The 20,747-nt window shown below is 50.2% G+C and overlaps 9 protein-coding genes across 17 annotated transcripts; 1 reads left to right on the top strand and 8 right to left on the bottom strand.

Annotated features, from left to right (window-relative positions):
* Positions 1–305: 305 nt before the first annotated feature.
* LOC9643611 (carboxypeptidase A6) lies at positions 306–2,264 on the bottom strand. Of its 5 annotated transcripts, XM_024666558.1 has the most exons (12): positions 2,166–2,264; positions 2,065–2,108; positions 1,948–2,005; positions 1,747–1,860; positions 1,563–1,694; positions 1,411–1,480; positions 1,291–1,346; positions 1,105–1,230; positions 899–1,038; positions 758–830; positions 630–704; positions 306–577 (listed from the first exon to the last, which is right to left on the bottom strand). In XM_024666558.1, the coding sequence occupies exons 1-12, from the start codon at positions 2,217–2,219 to the stop codon at positions 323–325; spliced, it is 1,197 nt and encodes a 398-aa protein (XP_024522326.1). In that variant the 5' UTR covers positions 2,220–2,264; the 3' UTR covers positions 306–322. The 5 variants fall into 5 exon arrangements, with proteins under 5 accessions (XP_024522326.1, XP_024522319.1, XP_002963401.2 ...); XM_024666551.1 differs by having other exon boundaries at positions 1,948–2,108; positions 2,166–2,252; XM_002963355.2 differs by lacking the exon at positions 2,065–2,108 and having other exon boundaries at positions 2,166–2,182.
* An 8-nt stretch (positions 2,265–2,272) lies between these two features.
* LOC9643610 (26S proteasome non-ATPase regulatory subunit 12 homolog A) lies at positions 2,273–4,400 on the bottom strand. The gene is made up of 11 exons (XM_002963354.2): positions 4,242–4,400; positions 3,980–4,168; positions 3,815–3,922; positions 3,654–3,758; positions 3,542–3,598; positions 3,289–3,479; positions 3,135–3,234; positions 2,968–3,080; positions 2,765–2,918; positions 2,636–2,713; positions 2,273–2,571 (listed from the first exon to the last, which is right to left on the bottom strand). Exons 1-11 carry the CDS (start codon positions 4,368–4,370, stop codon positions 2,353–2,355), a joined length of 1,443 nt encoding a protein of 480 aa, XP_002963400.1. The 5' UTR covers positions 4,371–4,400; the 3' UTR covers positions 2,273–2,352.
* Positions 4,401–5,524: 1,124 nt separating this feature from the next.
* Positions 5,525–5,845, bottom strand: LOC112344195 (non-specific lipid-transfer protein 1-like). The gene has a single exon (XM_024668503.1). It carries the CDS (start codon positions 5,843–5,845, stop codon positions 5,525–5,527), a length of 321 nt encoding a protein of 106 aa, XP_024524271.1.
* Positions 5,846–5,888: 43 nt separating this feature from the next.
* Positions 5,889–9,126, bottom strand: LOC9643609. 2 transcript variants are annotated; one of them, XM_024668333.1, is made up of 14 exons: positions 8,648–9,126; positions 8,358–8,549; positions 8,150–8,259; positions 7,678–7,934; positions 7,408–7,533; positions 7,312–7,354; positions 7,232–7,259; positions 7,036–7,173; positions 6,854–6,979; positions 6,727–6,803; positions 6,517–6,672; positions 6,389–6,462; positions 6,119–6,341; positions 5,889–6,060 (listed from the first exon to the last, which is right to left on the bottom strand). In XM_024668333.1, exons 1-13 carry the CDS (start codon positions 8,840–8,842, stop codon positions 6,172–6,174), a joined length of 1,692 nt encoding a protein of 563 aa, XP_024524101.1. In that variant the 5' UTR covers positions 8,843–9,126; the 3' UTR covers positions 5,889–6,060; positions 6,119–6,171. The 2 variants fall into 2 exon arrangements, with proteins under 2 accessions (XP_024524101.1, XP_024524100.1); XM_024668332.1 differs by having other exon boundaries at positions 7,408–7,934.
* Positions 9,127–9,195: 69 nt separating this feature from the next.
* Positions 9,196–13,267, bottom strand: LOC9643608. Of its 2 annotated transcripts, XM_024668330.1 has the most exons (4): positions 12,675–13,267; positions 10,317–12,616; positions 10,010–10,171; positions 9,196–9,962 (listed from the first exon to the last, which is right to left on the bottom strand). In XM_024668330.1, exons 2-4 carry the CDS (start codon positions 12,114–12,116, stop codon positions 9,678–9,680), a joined length of 2,247 nt encoding a protein of 748 aa, XP_024524098.1. In that variant the 5' UTR covers positions 12,117–12,616; positions 12,675–13,267; the 3' UTR covers positions 9,196–9,677. The 2 variants fall into 2 exon arrangements, with proteins under 2 accessions (XP_024524098.1, XP_024524097.1); XM_024668329.1 differs by having other exon boundaries at positions 10,317–13,267.
* Positions 13,268–14,842: 1,575 nt separating this feature from the next.
* Positions 14,843–17,376, bottom strand: LOC9655327 (E3 ubiquitin-protein ligase RGLG3). The gene is made up of 10 exons (XM_002963351.2): positions 16,809–17,376; positions 16,490–16,721; positions 16,306–16,419; positions 16,144–16,241; positions 15,980–16,059; positions 15,819–15,924; positions 15,637–15,764; positions 15,401–15,584; positions 15,291–15,347; positions 14,843–15,218 (listed from the first exon to the last, which is right to left on the bottom strand). Exons 1-10 carry the CDS (start codon positions 16,965–16,967, stop codon positions 15,138–15,140), a joined length of 1,239 nt encoding a protein of 412 aa, XP_002963397.1. The 5' UTR covers positions 16,968–17,376; the 3' UTR covers positions 14,843–15,137.
* LOC112344146 lies at positions 17,058–18,673 on the bottom strand. 3 transcript variants are annotated; one of them, XM_024668336.1, is made up of 6 exons: positions 18,616–18,673; positions 18,238–18,568; positions 18,080–18,185; positions 17,816–18,007; positions 17,431–17,733; positions 17,058–17,380 (listed from the first exon to the last, which is right to left on the bottom strand). In XM_024668336.1, the coding sequence occupies exons 1-5, from the start codon at positions 18,650–18,652 to the stop codon at positions 17,515–17,517; spliced, it is 885 nt and encodes a 294-aa protein (XP_024524104.1). In that variant the 5' UTR covers positions 18,653–18,673; the 3' UTR covers positions 17,058–17,380; positions 17,431–17,514. The 3 variants fall into 3 exon arrangements, with proteins under 3 accessions (XP_024524104.1, XP_024524102.1, XP_024524103.1); XM_024668334.1 differs by having other exon boundaries at positions 17,431–18,007; XM_024668335.1 differs by having other exon boundaries at positions 17,431–18,007; positions 18,238–18,562.
* A 215-nt stretch (positions 18,674–18,888) lies between these two features.
* Positions 18,889–19,311, top strand: LOC9643607 (auxin-responsive protein SAUR15). Its single transcript, XM_002963751.2, has one exon. It carries the CDS (start codon positions 18,889–18,891, stop codon positions 19,309–19,311), a length of 423 nt encoding a protein of 140 aa, XP_002963797.2.
* Positions 19,312–19,996: 685 nt separating this feature from the next.
* On the bottom strand, positions 19,997–20,739 carry LOC9643606 (60S ribosomal protein L26-2). Its single transcript, XM_002963350.2, has 3 exons — positions 20,551–20,739; positions 20,347–20,488; positions 19,997–20,293 (listed from the first exon to the last, which is right to left on the bottom strand). The coding sequence occupies exons 1-3, from the start codon at positions 20,677–20,679 to the stop codon at positions 20,121–20,123; spliced, it is 444 nt and encodes a 147-aa protein (XP_002963396.1). The 5' UTR covers positions 20,680–20,739; the 3' UTR covers positions 19,997–20,120.
* Positions 20,740–20,747: the final 8 nt, after the last annotated feature.

Raw genomic sequence — 20,747 nt, 5'->3', positions numbered from 1 at the left:
TTTTATGAGGCCAACACTTGGAAAAGGTGAGACTTTTCGATGTTGTTCTTCCTTTACTTTTTCTTGTGTGTTAAAGTATTAGTTTTGATTAGGTGCTCCAGGCGAACGGCACGGCCGAGGACTGAGGCTTTTCCACCAAACTCACCACTGTGTACTCGCAGCCCAGGTGTGAGATTTGTTTTCTCGCCATGCTCCAAGCTTGTGGCTCACACACTGTTTGCTTTGTGTTGTCTTGCGGCAGGTGATAGAACTAAAGACTATCGTCCACCTTTGACTCCTCGAGCTTTGCGTAGACAACACGAGTATTTGCGAAGAATTGGTATCAGGTTAGTGATTTAAGCGGGCTGCAATGGCACAGACGACTAACTAGCTTGTAACAAACGCAGCACAGGATGAGGCCAGTTGCAAGTAAATAGAAGCGGAGCTCCCTTGACACAATCGGATTCTGCGCGTCATCTCTGGTGGAATCCCACAGAGTTCTTCCGACCTTGCGGCTTCTTCCAAGGGCCTTGCTTGGCATGCTGCTGAGATTAAACGCGAGTGTCACGAATGCTAGAGACCATCTCGTGACGACGCTCTGTAAGCTTTGGTTTTGTTATATGGAAAGAGAAACGAGAGTAGTGTGCTACCTCAAACGCGCCTGGTGTTGTGGGATTGAACATTCTAAAACAATCGTCGCGGTTGGCATGCACGTCCCCGTAAATCTGACAAAAAGAAGAGCGTGAAAATGGATCAACTTGAGTTGAGAATTGTCTACCTCAAACGTGAATGCGCTTGGCACTTTCAATACATCGTACATGTAGTCAGTCGCAGTTCCGTGTGCCAAGTATCTGCGCGAGCAAATTCATCCAGAGATCAAGAACAAAGCTTTGAAAAGAAAGAAAAGGTCGAGCCTCACCCGACTGCACCACCTCCAGAGCCCACTGTGCAGTTCCCGTTGCAATGTAGAGCGTTTAGAGTTTGCAACAAGAAGCTCATTCTTGCAGCTGCCTGATAGCCCGGGGTCGCGTTCTTATGATCGTAAGGCATGAACAAAGCCTGGAAGAAAGGAGAAGGAAAAACTTTTTTGAGAGTCCGCAATGTTTTTCCTTGGAGGATCCTTACCTGCATCCCCGAGTGAACGTTCACCCAGAGATGAGGCTTAAAACGCAGAGCAATGTCTCGAAGTATCCGTGTTTCTGGCTCGCTAAATGGAGCTGTTCCCGGGAACTCCTCGGTTGGGTCGTAATCCTGCGAAGAAAAATGCCTTCGTCCAGCACAAGCAAGCTTGAGAAACAGAGAGTTCGTCACCTTTTCTTTCACTCCCCAGTTCACTTTCCAGTTTCGATTTGTATCAACACCCCTGCCTAGAAACAAGTAATAAGTCTTTTGCTCCTGTTGCTCCTGGGCTGCAAGCTATTAAACGCGTACCGTTTCTTCTTTCGCAGAGGCTTCCGTTCTCCACAATTTGCCGTCCATTAACATTTTCCATCGGGACAATCTGGACGAGTAAAACAAGATGTGAAACCTCTACCTCGAGTTACCGGCAAGAAAATGAAACAAAGAAAAAAACGTGAATTCACCTTGAACACAGTTCTGGAAAGAATGCGATCTATATGTTTCTTACTTGCAGATTTGTCCTCCCTGCTCAAAATTCGCAGCAGCCGCAGTGCAACCTCCGACGTGATCAGCTCCCTTCCATGCTGACCAAAATTCTAGATCTTCGATAGTTATTGACAATCAGCAAGATATTTCATTGCCACTTACTAGAAAGATGCGCACACGATCGTCGAAAGACGATGCTTGAACGCTGCCAGCCACTGTGACAACTCGAATCTCTGCTTTGTAGCCGTCGGAGGCATCCGCTTGGATCCCCTCCAACTTAAAATCAAATGCCGACATAAGATAAATAAGTTCTCACAGTAGTAGCAAAAGTAGAGCTTCGACAAGCGAGAGAGAAGTACCTACACTCATTGTCGAAGGATGGCGAGCCACCAAAGCATCCAGTTCTCTCAAGAGCGCATCACTGCAAGCAAGACGATAACCACAAAAACCACATTCATCTTTCACTCGAGTTGAGAGAACCTCGGGTAGTAGAGTGTAAAATTTGGGGTCGCTATGGAAGCGGCCTATCATTTTCAGGGAACCACAGCCACGATTGGAGCTAAGAAATGCATTGCGTTTACCTGGTCGAGCCATAGCGCCAAGATCACGAGCCACCTCAATCTTACCGCCAGCATCCCTAAAAGAACTAGGATGGTCTTCACACTCGAGCTTTAGCAAGGACAATCTCTAATCATACTCTAGGGCTCCTTTTATTAGCAAGAACATTCGTTTAGTTGTGAAAAATTTCGAGAACACAAACGTCTCTCTTTAAGCCTTCAAGCTCACTTTGTGTACCATCGTCTCCTTGTGAATCTTGTGGCAGCTCTTCTCCACCGAATCCAGTAGCTTCTCGATGTTGATGGCCCACGAGTTGAGCACGTCGTTCCCTTCTCTGTTCATCTGGAAAGAGATGATCCCCGCGGGCCGATCCACTTTGGCAACCAGAGCTTTCGACACTACCATCTCCGACAAGCACGTCTCCGTCTCCTAAAGAAGCGAAACAAAGCGAGATTGATGAGACAGAGATTGAGCCTAGCAGCACAAAGCTCACCTCAAGTGGCAAGCACAGGAGCTGAGATAGCCGCGTCAGGGTGATTCTCGCGTAGTATTTCGACACAACTAGTATGTTCTGCACAAAACTTTTGTTAGAAACAAAGCTGAGAGGAAGCTAGACGCTTACGTGCTCGATTACTCGGCGCCGCAGATCCTCCAATGCTTTGTCCACCAGTTTGCCCCCCGGAAGTGTCGCCTCGAGCTCGAATTCACTTTTGTAAGTGGTCCAAAACTGGTCCCAGCTCACAACTTCCATGGTCACGAAACTCTCCAGCAGAGACCTGAGGAACTACAATATGAAAATTTTTAAGTGCCGGATAGGAGGCGTACCGAAATTGAGGAAGATCAGTTAGCTTCTTGTCCTCGAGAGTGGCGTGTAACAAGCTAGATTGCATGGAATCATGTGGTGACAACACCAGGTACCAACATATCTTTCTCAAAGCCTGTTCATAAAAAAACGTTAGCGCAGAAAATCCAAAGTCCATTACTACACTTACGGGCATCCAATCTGACGGATTCTCTTTCACAGAGGGAGTATCGTAGATGTTCTGATAGCATCGGCAAATTTCCAAGTAGTCGTTGCTGTGTGAGTAAAACCTACAAGGAAGAAAAATTAGATTCCAAAAGAGTTACAAACATAGTGGTACTCACGTAATCATTAGCTCGTAGTACATTCTTTTCAACTGCAGGAGTGAGGGAACGTCAGCAGGGGCTTCCTCCACGATGTTGTCTCCTTCTTTCTTCTTCTTTTCTTTCGAGTCAGCAACAAACACCCGAGGGTTGATCTTTCTGGAAAGTATTTGGGCCCGCATGTAGTCGTGCTTGGCTAGACAGAGCCTGATCTGAAATACAGCATAGTCAGTTCTTTCTTTTCTGAAAAGAGAAATGGAAAGAGAGCTGTTACCTGTTCCAGTATGAAAGCTATCTTCTCCGTTTTGGCCATTGCCCCAAAAGTCTCCACCTAAATTTCAAACAGGTTAACCAGACCAGACATGATCTTGCTGGAATGTGCTTACCGCTACTTCCTGCATCAGCTCTGCCGCCTCAGCAATCAGTCCTTGGCCCTCTTTAATTGTCGCCAGTCTTCGAATCAATCTGGCTCTCTCTATCTCCACATAGATCTGGACAAAATGATCTAAGTAGCAACTCATAGCTTGCAATCTTGTTCACTACAAACCTTTCCAGCGCACACCAGGTTCAGAGTCTTGATGAGCTCCACCTCCGTTTCCTGGTCAGGAGCCTTGTCGAGGTACTGCATTGCTTGTTGGACCATCGACGTCACAGCCTGGGAAAGAAAAAATTGGTAGTCACTTGGAAAATTCTCTCGCAAGAAGGAACTCACTTGTTTGAGCTGGCCCCGGCGCTTGGACAGCAGCATAATCTGGTCATTGAGCGTCTTCCAAGATTTCGTCTCGAAGCAGAGCTCCACAATCGCCACAACGACCTTGCGCGTGCCAGGAACATCCGCGGCGAGTCTCATTCCCTTCTCCAGATTGAGCAGCGACTCAATGGCGGCATTGAGCTTCCCATCCTGCCACGACAAGCCACGAGCCAGGAGAGAATCCGCGGTGAGCCGTGCTCCGGCAAGCCCTAGATCGCATTACCTGGAGCGCGACTGCCCGCTGCGAGCTGATATCCCTCTCCAGCGCCGCGTAATCGATGCCAGCGCCGGCCTTGGAGGACGAAGCCTCGCTCGCGGTCGTCGTCGCCTTGTCCTCCTCCATGGCGCTCATCGCTCTCCTGTCGCACTGCTCACAAACCCTAAAAAGCAACTCCAATGCCTTGGTGTTTACGCCTTATAAAACCTTTATGATTTTTACCCTACCTATTATTTACAATATTTTCTTACGGCTGAGAGATTACCTTTTTATTTTTTTACAACTGAAATATTTTTACTTTAGAAGGCACATACCAAATGCCCACTATTTACCAGCTCCCACCATATCTCCCAGCTCTGCCACCTTACCATACCCTTGTAAACAGACCTATTATCGATCACGCCCTTCGTCAGGCTGGAAACATATACTTCACTTGCATTTGCTGGGGCAATTTGGGTGCAAACGCCCTCGATCATGTAGTCCCCATCTCCGCCCATCCCTTGCCACGCCGATTTCGATCCATCCCACGCATAAAATCTGTTCTTCGTCGCGCCGCCATCGCCAGAAACCCATCGGGTCATCACAATCGCGTCTCCAATCGCCGCCACCATCGGCTTCCTCGACTTGTCTCTGGCTAGGCAAGAGCCCTCCAAGCCATGATCGGATCCAAAGCCCCGCGACCAACTTTGGGTCACCGGATCCAGCGCCCGGAGCTCCAACCTCGGGCCTCCGTACACAAAGGCCCCGACCAGCTGCCGGTTGCGTACGCTAAACAGCCTCTCCAGGCACGCGGCGCCGAGCTCCTCGAGCCGCCGCCACGCCACCCCGTCGTACGCGTGTACGGCGCCGCTGGCCAGGGCGTAGATCCGACCGTTGCATGTCGCGGCCGACTCCACGCTGGGGAAATCCAACGGTGGGACTTGCCTCCACAACAACGCCTCGTCGTCCAGGTCCATCAGGAAGGCTCTCCTCCGTACGCAAGCTCCGCGCTCCTGTACAACAATGCCCGAGTCCCATGCAAAGCTCGCGTCCACGTCCACGGCAAACTTTTCGTTTTCCACGGGCTGGGGGAGAGCGCGGCAGCCGAGCTTTAGAGGCCGGAGGTGGTAGGGCAAATCAATCGAGTTGCTAGCGGCGATTACTCGTTGGGCAACAGGGAATCCAGGGAACACCCTCATTCTTTTCGCAAGCTTTGTCTATGAACCCTATCATTCAGTATTTTAAATACACAAAAAGGGTAAAAAAAGGTAGGGATATCGTTTATTTCGATCATGAACAAGAGAATCACATCATATACACTTGAAGCTGGCTGAGGCATGGCACTTGCTCGGAATGGATCGGGCCGCGCTAAAGTTGACGCCCTTGAGTTTTCTTGCCGCGCCCAGCAAGCAGCGGCACACCAGCCGCGGGGCGACGGCGTGAACAGCTGCACAGCACGCTCGCGATGGAGCTGGCGGCTTGGAACCAAGCACGGACGTCAAGCACGGGCCCAGCCTCCCCAGGACTGAGTTGCAACTGCCTTGAGAGGTTCTCGCTTGAGCCGGATGATCCAGAGCTAGCAGGAGGAGGATGAGAAGTGGCGCTGCCAGTGTCGATCGTGCTGCGGCCATGATCTATAGCGGTTGCAGGAAACAAAAGAAAGAATGAGTGGAGTGAAGGGAAAGAATGTTAGGCTTAAATACGAAATGCGAAGGCCAGAGTCGCCGACCACGAATTGGGTTTCTCGTGAGTCCAGCCGACGTTCTGTATCCCACGGAAATAATGTTACCTCTCGAAGTTAAAGCGGACACTTTTGCCAGCACGGTTTGGCACCTCCCTTTGATTTCTGCAAGCCAACGAGAAAAGAAAGGTGAGAAAGGTGGGAATGATAGAGTCGGACTTACATCCAGACGCTCTTAAAGTTCACCGCAATGAGTTTGCGTTGAGCGGAAGAACTCTATGGAGCTGGTGTCACCGAGAGAGATGGCCTGGTGAAAGTGTTGTACCAATCCAGGCCAAATCTGCCAAGAATGGAGTTGAATTCCACGGACGTGAGGTGAAGCTCCTTGCAGATGAAGTTGAGAATAGGCATCAAGCATGTCATTCTCCCGGTAGCCTCGACGTGATCTGGAAAGAAAAAGAACAGAAGTTAAACCCGACCAAGCACAAAGTACCTTGTAACTTCGACAAGCGTTCGCAGAGAGCTATGAGTAGATTCTTTTGCAGCTTGTAGCCTTCTTCCAACAGTCTAGAATAAAACACAGGGACAAGAAAAATAATCCCAATCAAACAGCGAACTTACTCTTTAAGATGGCTGACAAGCATGTCCATAAGTGGATCATCCATCTTCTGGTTGTTGACAAACATGCACACACGCTCGTAGAACTTGCTGATAGCTTCCACTTCCGGATCTACAGCCGACGCGTCCATCTCTCTCTGTTTATCTTCGACACCCTTCCTGCATTGCCACCTGATTTGTCAGGAATCAGATCTCTCTGAGAGTGATGCTGACCAGATGTGTCCTGTCTGTAGTGGAGTTTTAGAACCACCACCCCGTTCCTCTAAGTGTTCCAAAAGCTTGATCGAAATCTTCAAAAGGAGAAACTACTTCGGCATTGTCAATAAAACAAACAGGATACCTCTGCTGTAGAAGGGGAACACGATCTAAAATGCCTTCGCCGAACTGTTCTATTCATTAGCCGCTGTGTAAGCTTGTCTTGCAGCCTTTTCCTCGTATCAGCAAAACCTTTCTTCCAGCCATATAGCTGCGCAGGGAAGACGACATCTATGACGCAGGGATCTTTAGCATACAATAAAATACCAGACTATGCGAAGACTGTTCTCCAGCACTGGTGCTTGGACGCTCAAGTTGAGGTGCTGGTGACTTCGCCAGCTGCGGCAAGCTCACACCAGGCATTCGTGGCGGCGGCACGTTACTAAAATCCATATCCAAAACACTCTATAGACCTTGTCGGAGTCAGCTACAAGTCATGTAAAAAACTATGAAAGGGCCATACCTGTGATCCACCAGATATGCTCCGCCAACTGAGAATTAGGAGCCACAGCACATCAATCCAGATGTATACTATTATCTTACCTTTCAAACAGCTCAGTTAGATCAAAGGAAAGCCTGCTTCTTCCTGCAAAGAAGAAGTTCTGAAAAAAGAAGCAGGCCAGGCACTGAAGTACATACCGTCAAAATTGGAACGCTTTGAAGAAGGCACGGACCTCCCAAGTGTGTAGCAAGCACCACCGTACTTCACAGCCGTCTTCAAGTCATTTGCCTCGACAAGAGGTGCCCTTGGGAATTTTGTACTGCCTACAGAAAATATGAGAACACGCTGATGAAAACAAACGCCGTCCATTAGTCTGTACAAAACATGCAAATCACTCAGGAAAAGAATTTGTAGGATCAGATCACAGGCAAACGGGTGACAAAGGTGAGTAGTATCAGTAGTCCTACCTTGCAGGCCCAGCTTTATCAGCATGCCCTGCATGTTTAAGCTTTCCCGTGTGACAGGTTGAGCACGCTTTCTTCTAAACTTTGTAACGTCTTGTCCGACTTCTAACAGTTGCGGCTTCTGAGCGTGTCCAAAGAAAGGATACATTTCACCAGGTGGAGCCCCGGCTGGCATTGGACAGTCCTTCGGTATGGCCGAAGCTGGTAAGCCAAAGCACGCATAAGGCTTTCCTAATTGGGCCCAGACTCCTTTCTTTTCTCTGCACACTCAAGTACGATGATAGTCATCAATGCAAGTTGCATTCACCTACAGCGCACACAAGCGTAAAAAGAGAGAAATAAAAAATACAAGAAAAAGAAAAAAACGAAGAAAAATGTGTTTTGGTCGCTTTCTCTCAAGCACGCATCGCTGTTGGATAACTCTCAGCGAGGCATATCAATCTAACTCTGGAAGTTTAGGTGTGCGCTTGCTTACCTGTGTTGGATCTCAGCGTGCTTCTCAATAACCTGACGAGCAACCAGCTCGATTGTACCGGCAACAACAATTCCTGCCGTCGCTGGCGGTGTTCGGCGGTCCTCAGTGTCCTGAACGGTAAAAGTTTTGATTAGAGAAGGCATGGAATCTAAACACGACATAACAAAAGCAAAAAAAAAATCGAAAGAAAAACTAGAAAAAATACCACCTTGAAGATGTCCACAAATGTGTTGTTCTTCGTGTACTGCGTCATATGCCTCTTCCTCTGCTCCATCCTCTTCTTCAAGTTTAGAACTTGCGGGCTTTGCTGTGCGTTGGGCCGAGCTTTCCATGCCGGCTGATCCTCCTGCGTCTCAACCTTCCCGAAGGCTCCGATCCTCAAGTTCTTCTCGGCAAGGATCTAGAAAAGCAACCGCCATTACCACCACCACAAGCTGCGAGCGATGGAAGAAAAGTATACTGTGGTAGCTTTCGCGGAAGAAAAAGAAGGCCGCTCACATTCAAGACGTGCTCCTTGTGGTGGGATCGCTTCACCAGAGTCCGTGGCGTGAGCGTACTGCTGTGACCGAAATTCTTTACGGCTCCACTTGTGCTTCCCTGATTAATGGCCGCGGTCTTCCTTCTATCCAACGCCAAGCTTTTCCGCCTCTCCCTTTCCACCTCCTTGCGGCCCCCCGGCTTAGCTCCCTGCATGCTTGCTACGCTTTCTTGCCCTCCAGAGGAGATCTCTCACAAGTTTCTCGTGACCATTGCCGTCTTGGTGCAAGAGAAATCAAAGCCCTGTCCTTGGCAAGAAATCACCCGCTGTCACACTGCCTTGCGGAGGAGCCATCACCACCTCCCAGCTCGTCGCCCAGTCCGAGGTGTCTAGATTGGGCAAGAAAAACCTACACCACCTCGTTCGCGTTGTCGCTTCCACCGCCATCGCCATCACCATCGCCCGTCGCCATCTCCTCGTGCCCTAACCCTACAGAGATTTAAACTTTCAAATTTTAGCGGCAAAATTCGGCCACAGAGGAAGGAAGTTCTTTTCTTCTTTATTCGTCTCAGAGGCTACCAAGAATTTATATAAGGAAAAAAAACGAACGCACAGTGATGTCAATCAATCAGCAGCAGCAGCGGTACACAAATCGGTATGAACGAGAGCCCAAGAAAAAAAGAAAACGAACAAAAAATTTAGAGAGCTGAGAGAGCTAGCAGAGAAGAACTGTTAGTCCCGCGGGAAGAAAAAGAGATGGAGCAAAGAAAGAGATGAAAAGAGAGCGAGAGCCCCAGCAGCGTACCAATGATCAATGGAAACTCTCGAGCTGTGGAGCCTCTCTTTCTCCGGGTGTGTTCTTGGAAAACTGGATCATCTCTCTCCCCGACCAAAGCTCTTCCGAAAAGGAAATTCCAGTCGTTCGCAGCTCGTTCCTCGTCTCGATTCTAGAGCTCTTCGTCTCCCTCCCTCACTCTCCTCTATCGTCTTTTGGTACATACAACAGCAGCAGCAGCATCGTAGAACAAGTAGACTTTTCTTCTCTCTGCTTCACGCTGGAGCTCTGGAAGTAGCAGCAGCGGCGGCGGCGGCGGCAGCGGCAGCAGCAGCACTGGCACCAGCCACGGCTTGGAGTCGCTTGGATGACAGTTCTTTGGCCCTGCTCACCACCTCGGGCCCGGCCTTGGCCACCGAGCCGCTGTCAAACGGAGGCTGAGGATCATACTCGATGAAAAGTTGGAGCGTCTTGGCGGTGGCCTCGTCCGTTAGAAGAGCGGCCAGCTGAAGAGCCATGTCGATCCCAGCGGACACTCCAGCAGCAGTGATGATCTTCCCCTGGAAGAACAAACAGTTATACAGGAGCGCGGGTGATTGAAACCAACCTGGCGGACTATCCTCGAGGATACTGGCTTGGCTCCAAATTCCGCTAGCAGCTCATGCGAGTTCCAATGCGTGGTTGCCTCGATGCCTTTTAGCAATCCGGCAGCACCGAGCAGCAGCGATCCAGTGCAAACGGAAGCAGTGTAGAGGGTATGCTCGTGAACCTGGAAGAACCACCACCAAAAGCAACGAAAAAATCGAAACTTTAGTAGGCATCGAGTGGAACGAGGACAGAAGCAGCCAAGTTGATCAGTAGCAAACAACAAAAACTTGTTGTCTCCACTCAAGCCATTAAAGAAGAAAACGTACCTTTCGGATCCAGTCGAGTATAACTCGGTCTTGGAGCAGCCTCCGGGTGCCCATACCGCCGGGCACGACGAGGATTTGCGGCCGCGTCACTTGGTCGAATGACGCGGTGGCTTGCAACGTGAGCATTCCCATGCCGGCGGCGTACAGCCCAGGCTGGTGGCTCACAAACAGCACCTCCACGTTGGGGAGCAAATGCAGTACCTCGTAAGGCCCCACGGCATCCAGCGCGGTAAAGTCCGGGAAGATCGGGATGGCGAGCTGGAGCCGCGGCGTCGTGCCGCCGGGGCCGCCGGTACCGCCGGCGGCATTGGCATTCGCGTCGGTGAAGCCGAAGTTTGGCCAGAAGGGGCCCGCCCCGCCGCCGTCGGGCGGCATGCCGTGCGGTATCGGGCTGGCCTTGAGGTACTTAGCGAGCTGGAGCTGGTTGCTCAACATCATCTGCGTGCGGTGGAGCTCCATCTCCGCCCGCTGCCGCTCCAGATCCCGCTGCATCTCCATCTTGGCCACCTCGATCTTGAGCATCACCTCCGCGAAGCCCGTGAATCCCTCCATGAAGTCGCGCCGCAGCGCCGCGAGCTGGTGCCGGTGGAGCTTCCGCTCGTGCTTGGTGGATCCCTCCACGGCAGCCACTCCACCGCCACCACCCCCGCCGCCCGAGTCCGACGACGGCGGCCCCGATCCCTCCGCGTGGTGCTGCGGCGGCCCCGCCGGCTGCAAGTGCCGCTGGTCGTGGTGCCGCTGCGGTATGCCGTGCGTCATGCCGTGCGGGACGCCGTGCTGCTCGTGCCGGTCCGACTTGGCCTTTTTCCGCGCGGGCGTGCTGCCGGACTCGCGGTGGTGGTGATTGGATGCGTGCGGCGGGAAGGCCATGTGTGAGGACTCGGGCAGTAGCATCATGGGGTGGTGGTGGTGGTGGTGTGGGTGGTGCTGCTGGGAGATCGGCGCGCCGCCAGACCCCGGCGGCGGCGTCTCGCTCCGTCGCGATGGCCGCTTGTTGTACTGCATCAGCTCCTCCTGCTGCTTGCGGATGAACTCGCGCGACGCCAGGTAGTGATCCGGCACCACCGCGGATCGCAAGCGGTGGTGGTGGTGGGCGTCCTCGATGTTGTTGGCAGCCGCGGCGGCGGCGGGGGCGGGATTGGAATTGTTTTGCGGTGGTACGTCCTCGCTCGCGCCGCCAGGATCTCGGTCTCCTCCTCCTCCGCCGCCGCCGCCACCTCCACCGCCGCCACCACCCCCTGTTTTCTTGTAATCGCTCTCGAAGATGTCGTGCATCCGCGAGAAGAATGCCCAATTGGTGCTGGAGGGGCCAAGGGATCCGCGCCGCCGCTCCTTGCGGTACTGCTTCTTGAGATTGTCCACCTTGTTCTTGCACTGCTCGGGCGTCTTGACGGGCTTGTTCCCCTCCAGCTGCTGGTTGACGCGCTGCGCGATCTCCACCCAGTCGGCGTTGCGGATCATCCCCTTCTCGTAGCTCATGTACTTCTCCAGGAAGTGATCCAGGAGGACGTGCACAGCGTCCTCGGTCCAGATGTAGTCGCGCTCCTTGGCAGCCGCCGCGGCGGAGGATGCTGCCGCCGGCTGCGTACCGCCGGCGGTACCGCCCGCGCCATTGGCCGTGCCGCCTCCGCCGGCGGCCGGCGATGGCACCACCGCCAGCTGCTGCTGCTGCTGCTGCTGCTGCTGGGCCTGATCTGACCCGCCCGCCGCGGTATCGGATTTCTCCTCCTTGCTGCTCCCACCGCCCCCCAATTCCTCCTTCCTGCTCTTCTTACTCTCCGAATCACTGGATGCCGCCATGGGGATCCTCCCACCCCGATCAACACGGTAGCGCTTGATCTTCCATGGACCATCAATCAGCGAGAAAGTCCTACACCTGAATCAATGCGCACACACACCACGCGAGAGAGAGAGAGAGAGAGAGAGAGAAGAGAGAGGGGAATCCAGGAAAAAAAAGAGAAGACCAAACTAGAACTAGCTCTCCTAGCCCAACTCCAGTCCAATCCTGGGTTCCTCTTACCCCTCCCTTGCCCTCCATTCTCCCTCCTCCACGATGGGAGACGCGAATATTCCCCTCCACAGCCATAGCCAGTTCCTGCTTCTTGTTCCCTCTTCTTCCATATCTCAGCTTCTCTTTTCTCCCTTTTCCCACTTCCCTTGTTTTGGGGTGCTCTGCTTTTCACTTGGTGTCTAAAAGATCTTTTTTTTTCTCTCCCCTACTCTTGTTCTTGTTGATGCTGCTGCTGCTGCTGCTGCTGCTGCTGATGCTCTCTCCCCTGAATTCTTGGTTGCACAGTACACTGTAGCAAGGGAGCCTTTGGATCAATTAAGCTACAGAATGGATCAGATCTGTGCTACCTGGTGCTTGCTCTCTCCTGCTCCCAACACCACCAATTCACCAAACCCCCAACCCCCCAAGCTCCCACAAAAAGTTTTTTACCTCCTATTAAACTAGGAGATCAAATGAATGGGAAGAAAATGAGAGAGGGGGGGAGGTGTAGTAGGCTCTTGGGTTAAGTTGCTCCCACTTTTAGAAAGACAGGGGGAGAGAAAAAAAAAGGAGAGAGGTTTGTGTGTGGTGTGGTGTGTGGTGTGTGGTATGGTGTGGTGTGTGGTGTGGTGTGTGTTACATTCAATTCACCTCATCTCCATCCTTGCTGTGTGCTGCTGGTGTCTGCTGCTGCTCCAGTGTGTGTGCTGCAAACCCCCTCTTAAGATTTGTGTGTGTGTGCAGAACTTGTGTGTGTGCCTTGTTTGTTCATTTCTGCACCTACACCACTCTCACAAGTACATTGCCTGCTCACCATGATCAAACACATGCCTTACCACCATGGTATGGTAAATAGCAATAGTAAAACCCACAGAAAAGGGGAAGAAAAATGAGTAAAAAAAGGCATTAAAAATAAAAAAGAAGAAACTGGGTACCTCAGGTTTGCAGCTGCGTGGGTGGGGACAGTCAGCCTGCATTTAAGCCGTCCCTTCCCCACTTACCCTACCTTGTTTGCTTGCTGTTAAGTTTTGGCAAGCATGGCATACCGGTGGTTTCCCACACACGGCTGGTTACGTATAGTTACGTTACCGGCTCACATGGCATGTGTCCCGGGCATAGACATCCCCGGCCCTTAAAATATATGCATGTATGTGGCGTATAATTCTTGCGTAGTATAATATAGTGGCTTTTGATGCAAGGGTCCACGGCAAAATCAAAATCGGCAAACCTTGAGATAAACGTTGTGGCTGGGCCTTGCTACTAGGCCAGTTTGCCTCCAACACGGCACCTTTGGCATTGCCAACGATCACATCCGGCCAAAAACCATTGGTGCGGCCACCCAAGAAAACAAACAATTCACTAGTTGTGACCCTTGTGGTTGTATCTCCTATCTCCCCCTGGCCCCTCCTTCCAAAAGGAGGGGTCCATTCTCTCTCTCTCTCTCTCTCTCTCTCTCTCTCTCTCATCCTCCCTTTCTCTTTTTTCTTTGTTTACGTACGTGGAGGATGCAAGCAACGCTTCCCTTTGGCCGCACAGCCTGACCACTGTGTTGCTGGCCCGGGGCTTGTGCCTCTCTACGTGTCCTTGACGATGACCATCCACAAGTTTCACCCAAATTTTTATGGCCGATCTAGTCCACAAAGTCGCAAGTGCCCGCCGCGATCCAAAACCTCTCGTCACCGCATGCGAAAAGACGCTGGCATCTATAAGAGGAATCGCTGGGATTCGGTTTAGATCTATCCTTTTCCGTGGTTGTGTGTCGGTAATATGCTGCCACCGCCCTTCCTTGATGAGCCTCATTGACTTGGTTGCCAAGTCACCGAGTGGAAAACCTTGTCACAGGATCACCGTGGAAGTCTAAACTCCAGCATTCACATTTTTCTCTCTTTCTTTTTCCTTTTCCTTGGCCCGACTGGATCTCGGCCCTGTGTGCGTTCCATTCAAGCCCCTGTGCACAATGCAAGGGATCTTGAGAGTAGACGAGACTAACTATACACATCTGGGACACGATTGACTCTAAATACGCATATTAATACGAGTTTCTAGTTCAAACATCCCAGTCTCGTTTAAGTCAAGCTCGTTGCAAAAATACAAAAGAAAAAGAAAGAGATAATTGAAATCCTACTAGGTTACGTGAGGCTTTGCTCATAGACCGACCAACACGGCCCCCGCGGAACGCTAAGAACCTTACATTATATAAAAAATCTCACTCACGACCCTCATTCAGGATTAACAGGCTAAACATCTCCATCTTAGAAAAAGTTTGCGCACTCGCTCGCATTATAGCTAGTAGTTAAGGGTCACCAATCGTGATGACATAGGCAACTCTCGGTTGAGCTACCAATTCGCTTCACTCCACACCCACCTAACATTCAACACTCACTGTTAGGTGACGGATAATCTAACCATGTTTCTATTTGATAAATTCGAAGACAATGTTAAAGTGCCAAGGTTGATGGATGGTCCGGGCACGTCCCGGCTCTGGGGAGTACGGAATCCAAGGAAAAAAAATTTCTACACAGAGAGGGGTGGCAAAAAAGAGAAAAAATGGTTTCGAATCATCCGAAAGTCTGCGTCAACATCACAAAGTACGACCCCTTTGAAAACAAAGACGGAAGGAAAAGAAACCAAAAGAGAAGGAAGAAACGATTTGCGGGGAGAAGATTCCCTCCCTGAGAGTCGCGAGAAAGAATTACAGCGGTATCATTCCAGTGTCAAAGCTCTTGGTCGCCGATTCCTTGCGACAAAACTGTAGCAAACCACGAACCTCCCTCGAAAAACAAATCCTTTGCCTGTACACGAACGGCCGCGCGAATCCCAGCTCCAGTCTTTCAGTACAGCCGAATTCGAGTCGAAATCTCCTGTCTGCAAATCGGACAGTTCGTCAAACTGGCACCACACTCCCTGCATGTCTGCCATGACGACATAATGGAAACAACACGTTTGACAAGTTTCCAAAGACCAAAGAAATGGTGTTTGCATACCTGGTGCCCGCAGCCAAAAGCCAAGTCCTTTCTCTCCGTGAGACAGATCGGGCACACCTGGAAAACAAGAGCGTTCATCTTAAGAGTTTGTCCGGAACAGTGAAACGTACCTGGCTTTCTGGAAGGTCCACGCCCCTCGGTGCCGTAGGTGAAAATCCAGGTGGAGTGTAGTAGTTTTCAGCTGGAGGATAGTAACCAGACGACGATGGCTCAACGTGAAACTGAGAGTCCGCTTGCAATACTTGTACAGGAGGTGGCAAAGGAAGAGAACTAGTCGCAGTTCCAGATCTTCGCCTGAAGTTAAAGACGAATAAGAACGGAAATCCTTTTAAAGAAGCAATCTTACCCCAAGATTTCAAGTTCTACCGTTGCTTTGTACTGAGCTGGGATTTCCATGAGTGCTGATAATGCGAACAATGCTTCTTTCTTATGGAGAGGCAGCTTCTTCGACATGATTTGGGAGAAGTTAACGAACTGTCAAAACGAGCACAGTTTAGCATGACAAATTGACGTCAATGTTTGGGGTACCTGGAAGTTATCGAATGCTCGTCTGGGGATGTTGTCGTCAAACTCTTTCATCATATCCCAAGGACCATCGCCAACTCCAACAAGAACGATCGACAGCGCATAGTTGCTGCAAAAGAGTGGAAGGCATAGGCACAGGAAAAATAGTAGAAAACGAAGCGTACCTCGCAGTCACAATCGCGTCAATCGTGCTCTTCTCTTGAGGACTTAATTGCCCGACCTCCGTATCTACGCTTCTTGTTACCTGTGGAAAAGCAGAAACACGAGCTAGTATAAGTTACGGCCCCACATTTGATCCTAGGAAACAAAAAAACAAGCAGTCACTTACTTGGCCATCGGCAATGATCACGAGAACATGATACTGACCACCGCTTTGTTCCACTATTCTTACTGCAGCCTCGATTATGGGAGCAAACGAAGTCGGTCCTGCGAAAAAATTGCCAGACCATGTCAACTCACTCGAAAGATCTTCTTCTTCGTGGGAACATACCAGCGAGCCGGACGTGAGGAGCGATGGCACGGTACCTTGCAAGAGCTTCCTCGAAACCATGGCAGGGGCGGTGATCCGAGTAGAAGCTAAAGACGTAGTTGTCGTGCGTGGATGCTGGAAAATGAGAGAGCCGAGTCGGTCCAAAGTAGAGAGCTTTCGTGAAAGAAAAACAAAGCATTCGTACCATCTCCAAAGCCAAAGCAAGGAATCAAGTTGTCGTCATCAAAGTCGGAGAGGGTTTTCCCGATGATAGAAATCGCTTGCTCGTAAGGATTTGGCACGCTACCATCGCCGATTGCGTGTAAACTCTTCCCTTGATGAGTGATCCTTCCAGTCCACTCGTTGCTCTTGGTGAAATCGATGCCAACGATCAAATTGGAGGACTCGAGGCCTGTTCTTCGCAATTCTTGCTGTACCTGGATGGAGAGAAGGACCAAAACAAAAAATTTCCACTTCCAGTGAGGCAAAATTTCCATGAGATCGTTGCTTCTCGGCGATCATACCTCCTCAATGCTAGCGAAATTATCGGCGATGTGCGAGTACTTCGTGGAGAAGCGGCGGTGAATCTTAGCTTTCGGCGGAGAGGTGGGCTGGACGCGCGGAGACGGCGACGCGTCGTAGCTATCGTAGTGAGGATCCGGCTTGGAGAAATCGCCTCCCATATGATCTAGACGGAAGAACAAGACCTAAATCTCGTGTCTATATCGATCGAAAGTCCCCGCGTTCGTCAAGCCCTAGCATTCGTTCCAAGATAGCCAACGGCGGAGATCCACTCCGAGTAAATCATTGGTCAGAGCACGTGGCAAAAACGTTACGCACACAAACACTTCAAAAGTTTAAAGTAAACTTTTCGCGCGGTAGAAGAATGTTGGCTTGATCCTGTGCTCATCCATCCCCACCAAAATAAAAAGTTCACGAATTTCCTGGCGCTTTACTCCACGCTTCGCTTTCCACTAAGCTTCACGATTCAGCAAACCCGCGATCACAAGAAAGAGAAAAGCGCCGTAGTTTGTTTACCACTGTCGGAAGAAAGCTCGTTTTTTCTTCGAAGGATCTGCGTCCCCGCCGGGATTTCCTGTGAAAGTCACGGTCATGGCGTGAAGACGAGAGCACCACTTGACTTACTTGGTGGTGGAGGAGTGCGAGCGGATCAATCTCAGCTCTTCCAAAACTGTTTCCAAAAGCGACTGTACTGTTTCCGGCGGAAAGTCACGCACTGGAGGAGCCACCACAGACGAGATTGCGTAGAGCCAGTGCGTTGGTCACAGCATTCCCGTCGGCATCGTTGTTGAAGTAAGCAAACACGTCCAGTCCTTTGGCAAGCTGCTCGCGGATCCAAGTGCTGCTGTGGTCCAGCTCTTGGGCTGTGTAGCAGTGCTGATAGTTCTTTCCATGGAATCTCAGGTACAACCAGCTGGCGGTAATCACCTGGAACAAGAACAAGAGAAAAGTTCTTGCATCCTTTCGGTGGAAAACGACCGAGCAGGAGCGCGAAACCAGAAAGGCTTGCCTTTGGATGCTTGTCAACTATGTCTTCGTGGTCGTGGATGCAGAGAGCGACGTTGTGCTGCTTGAGAAGCTCGTAGACGTCGTCACATAGCCACCTCGAGTCTCGTACTTCGACCGCCCAGCGGATATTTGTTGGAAGCCTGTCGAGAAATTCCTTCAGCCGCTCCAATTCCAGCTTGAATTTCGGTGGCAGCTGTGTGCGTAGAAAATCATTCACCTCTCAAGCACGCAGAAGTATATAGAAAACGATAAAAGCGATCCATACCTGCACTAGAACTGGTCCACAAGTTGCGTGGAGTGGAACCGAGCGATCGAGAAACAAGTTTACGTGATTCTCGGGGTCTTTAAGGCGCTTCATATGTGTTCCAAACCTGCAGCACAACAAAGCAAAAGATCAAGGGATCCGAAAGCTCGAGTAAGTACCTACTATACTTGAGAGCGTAGCAAAAATTCTCTGGAGCTTGATCGTGCCACTCCTGAAAAACTTTGCGCTCTGGAAGGCGATAAAACGTGTTGTTGATCTCCACCGTGTCGAACAGATTCGTGTAGAGTCGAAACCAGTCCTTCTGAGCCGAACTCCGGGGATACACGACACCCCTCCAGTGCTTGTAGATGTAGCCCGAGGTTCCAACCCGAAACTCGCCGGCTAGCCCGCCAATACCCGCCATTTGCTTCCATGACTGTGCCTTCCACGGCACCGCGCGATCCAGTAGAGAGAGCGGCAGCTTTGAATCATCCTCTTGACCCTCTAAAGCTAAGAATCTGCTACAAAACCCGGAACAAGAAGAAATAGCACCTTACCAGGAGTTTCTCGCCATGGCCGCTTCTTGCTGCGCATTTTTCTGAGGATTTGAATTGCAGGGACCGTCAGATCAAGTAGTTGATCTTACGGTTGTGATAAAGAAAATGTTTTTAAAAGTATTCTTTTTTGTGGGGTCAAGGACTCTTGTTGGAAATTTTAGGCACGTCTGTGCTTCTCTTCAGTTTCTAGGTAATTCACTCAGTTTTCTCTTTCGTTTCTATTGCTCAAATCTCCGCGTCTCCTCCTCTCCAATTGCTCCAATTTGTGATACAATGGAAAGTAGTAGTGGAGCAATGGAAAGTAGCGGTGGAGCAATGGAAAGCAGTGGCGGAGTGATGCTTTTGCCTCGAATGAAAAGCAAAAAGTTCAAGGATTTGCTTGGCCAAAAGTTTTCAGAGCTCCGAGAGGGTAAGGGAGTTCCAAAGGGGCATATATGTGTTTATGTAGGTCCTCGTAGGGAGAGATTCGTGATCCCAATCAGTTATTTGAATCATTCCTTCTTTCAAATCATGCTAAATCAGTCGAAAGAGGTATATGGATTTTGCGAGAAAGGGGAGCTTGTTATTCCCTGCCGAGTGCCTTTATTTGAGAGTGTTTTGCAGTACATGCAAACCCACAACGAAGAAGATTTGCCCAAGCCTGTAGAATCATATACACTACTGAAGTGTGTGACAGACATGAATCTTTATAAGTAGATTGTATACAGCTCAACCAGAGAAGCAAAAATTTATATAATTTGGTTTGGAGTTTGGTTTGGAGAGAAAATCTTCTGGTTGGAGAGGGAATTTTGTGGTGTGTTCCATACATTATTTGTAAAAGTATGTACTAAACACAAAACAATTTACATGTACATTTTTGTGCACGGTTTTGTATAGTGATCAAAATTTTCTAGAGCAAGAAACTCACTTAGCTGTCGATTTCTCCCTAAAGGACGAACGATCACGTAGCACGGTACCACCGACGTACTGCCGATGCCGTGCTTTGATTTTTCAAAAGGATCTTGACCACGAGAAAACAAGAAAAACGAGTCGCCTTCAAACTAAAAGATCTCACCGACTTGACAATAGGCTATTTTGACAAATCATACACATTAGTTGAGACGTGTTTCTAGATTTGCAAACCAGCTAAACTTCCAATCGCACTTCCACAACACAAACGAGAGAAAACTCATCAACAACACAAACAAGAGATAGGCTATTTTGTTCGTGACTTCGACAAATCAAAATGCATTAGTTGAGGCGTGTTTCTAGATTTGCAAACCAGCGAAACTTCCAATCACACTTCCACAGCACAAACGAGAGAGAACTCATCAACAACACAAACAAGAGATGTTCGTGACCGACAAATCATACGCATTAGTTTCTAGATTTGCAAACCAGCTAAACTTCCAATCGCACTTCCACAAGACAAACGAGAGAAAGCTCATCACTTATAAAAAGTTAGAAAGCCAAAATCCTGGAGACTTGCAATTTCGTGAGAGGAGAGACTACGTCGACAAGCTCACTCAATCCACTTCTTGGAGTGGCGGAGCAACGTCCTCGGCCGTGAACTTGCCCTTGCCCTTCTCGGCAGCGCGTCCCTTGCCCTTCCTGTCCAGCAGCGCCTTTCTGTCCTTGTCCAGCTTCAACTTGGTGATCACCACATTGGATGGATGAACACCAACGTTCACAGTAGCACCTGAAAGATCAAAGGGATCAACCACAGATCGAGGAGAACCCCGTGCTTCTCACCGTTCACTTTCTCGCGAGTGATGCGCTCGACGTGAATCACCCACTTCTTGCGGTAAACTTGGGTGACCTTGCCTTCCCTGCCCTTGAACGAGCCGCGGACGATCTGGACCTCGTCGTCCTTGCGAATGGGAACCGAGCGCACCTACAGAGCAAGCGCGCAGCAATCAGGAGAAAGCAGGCACTCCCCAGAGATCGAAATCTTACATTGTGTTTGTTCCTCAGATCCGATGACAGCGTCGCGCTCATCAAAATCCGGCGCACGCTTGATGGCGCGCTGAAATGCGCCTTCCGGCACTTGCGCCTGGAGCTGCTGACGGCCGGATTGTTCTTCATCTTGCCCCGCCGCCGCCGCCTAGGGTTCTTCCTCCAAAACCCTAATTCTCAAGAGCCCTAATGGGACG

This window comes from Selaginella moellendorffii, unplaced genomic scaffold (genome assembly GCF_000143415.4).
Source record: "Selaginella moellendorffii unplaced genomic scaffold, v1.0 SELMOscaffold_3, whole genome shotgun sequence".
Lineage (NCBI taxonomy): Eukaryota > Viridiplantae > Streptophyta > Lycopodiopsida > Selaginellales > Selaginellaceae > Selaginella > Selaginella moellendorffii.
Note: the sequence above shows the minus strand (reverse complement) of the source record. Positions and strands in the feature narration are given on the sequence as shown.

Coding starts and splice junctions, on each gene's coding strand:
- LOC9643611 (XM_024666545.1), bottom strand. CDS start 2,178: ATGGCTCGACCAGGTAAACGCAATGCATTTCTTAGCTCCAATCGTGGC. Junction 1,481..1,562: donor TTTCCAGAACTGTGTTCAAG/GTGAATTCACGT, acceptor TTACTCGTCCAG/ATTGTCCCGATGGAAAATGT. Junction 578..629: donor CAACACCAGGCGCGTTTGAG/GTAGCACACTAC, acceptor CAAAGCTTACAG/AGCGTCGTCACGAGATGGTC.
- LOC9643610 (XM_002963354.2), bottom strand. CDS start 4,370: ATGAGCGCCATGGAGGAGGACAAGGCGACGACGACCGCGAGCGAGGCT. Junction 3,599..3,653: donor AGCTGATGCAGGAAGTAGCG/GTAAGCACATTC, acceptor TTTGAAATTTAG/GTGGAGACTTTTGGGGCAAT. Junction 2,572..2,635: donor TCCTGTGCTTGCCACTTGAG/GTGAGCTTTGTG, acceptor TCGCTTCTTTAG/GAGACGGAGACGTGCTTGTC.
- LOC112344195 (XM_024668503.1), bottom strand. CDS start 5,845: ATGGCCGCAGCACGATCGACACTGGCAGCGCCACTTCTCATCCTCCTC.
- LOC9643609 (XM_024668332.1), bottom strand. CDS start 8,842: ATGCAGGGAGCTAAGCCGGGGGGCCGCAAGGAGGTGGAAAGGGAGAGG. Junction 7,174..7,231: donor GCATATCTGGTGGATCACAG/GTATGGCCCTTT, acceptor CAAGGTCTATAG/AGTGTTTTGGATATGGATTT. Junction 6,804..6,853: donor GTTCCCCTTCTACAGCAGAG/GTATCCTGTTTG, acceptor CTCCTTTTGAAG/ATTTCGATCAAGCTTTTGGA.
- LOC9643608 (XM_024668329.1), bottom strand. CDS start 12,116: ATGGCGGCATCCAGTGATTCGGAGAGTAAGAAGAGCAGGAAGGAGGAA. Junction 10,172..10,316: donor TACTCGACTGGATCCGAAAG/GTACGTTTTCTT, acceptor TGGTTCTTCCAG/GTTCACGAGCATACCCTCTA. Junction 9,963..10,009: donor CCTCGAGGATAGTCCGCCAG/GTTGGTTTCAAT, acceptor TTGTTCTTCCAG/GGGAAGATCATCACTGCTGC.
- LOC9655327 (XM_002963351.2), bottom strand. CDS start 16,967: ATGGGAGGCGATTTCTCCAAGCCGGATCCTCACTACGATAGCTACGAC. Junction 16,420..16,489: donor TTGCTTTGGCTTTGGAGATG/GTACGAATGCTT, acceptor CTCATTTTCCAG/CATCCACGCACGACAACTAC. Junction 15,219..15,290: donor CTTTTGGCTGCGGGCACCAG/GTATGCAAACAC, acceptor TCGTCATGGCAG/ACATGCAGGGAGTGTGGTGC.
- LOC112344146 (XM_024668334.1), bottom strand. CDS start 18,652: ATGCGCAGCAAGAAGCGGCCATGGCGAGAAACTCCTG. Junction 18,569..18,615: donor GCCATGGCGAGAAACTCCTG/GTAAGGTGCTAT, acceptor GCAGATTCTTAG/CTTTAGAGGGTCAAGAGGAT. Junction 18,008..18,079: donor GTGGACCAGTTCTAGTGCAG/GTATGGATCGCT, acceptor CTACGCACACAG/CTGCCACCGAAATTCAAGCT.
- LOC9643607 (XM_002963751.2), top strand. CDS start 18,889: ATGGAAAGTAGTAGTGGAGCAATGGAAAGTAGCGGTGGAGCAATGGAA.
- LOC9643606 (XM_002963350.2), bottom strand. CDS start 20,679: ATGAAGAACAATCCGGCCGTCAGCAGCTCCAGGCGCAAGTGCCGGAAG. Junction 20,489..20,550: donor ATCTGAGGAACAAACACAAT/GTAAGATTTCGA, acceptor CTTGCTCTGTAG/GTGCGCTCGGTTCCCATTCG. Junction 20,294..20,346: donor CACTCGCGAGAAAGTGAACG/GTGAGAAGCACG, acceptor TTGATCTTTCAG/GTGCTACTGTGAACGTTGGT.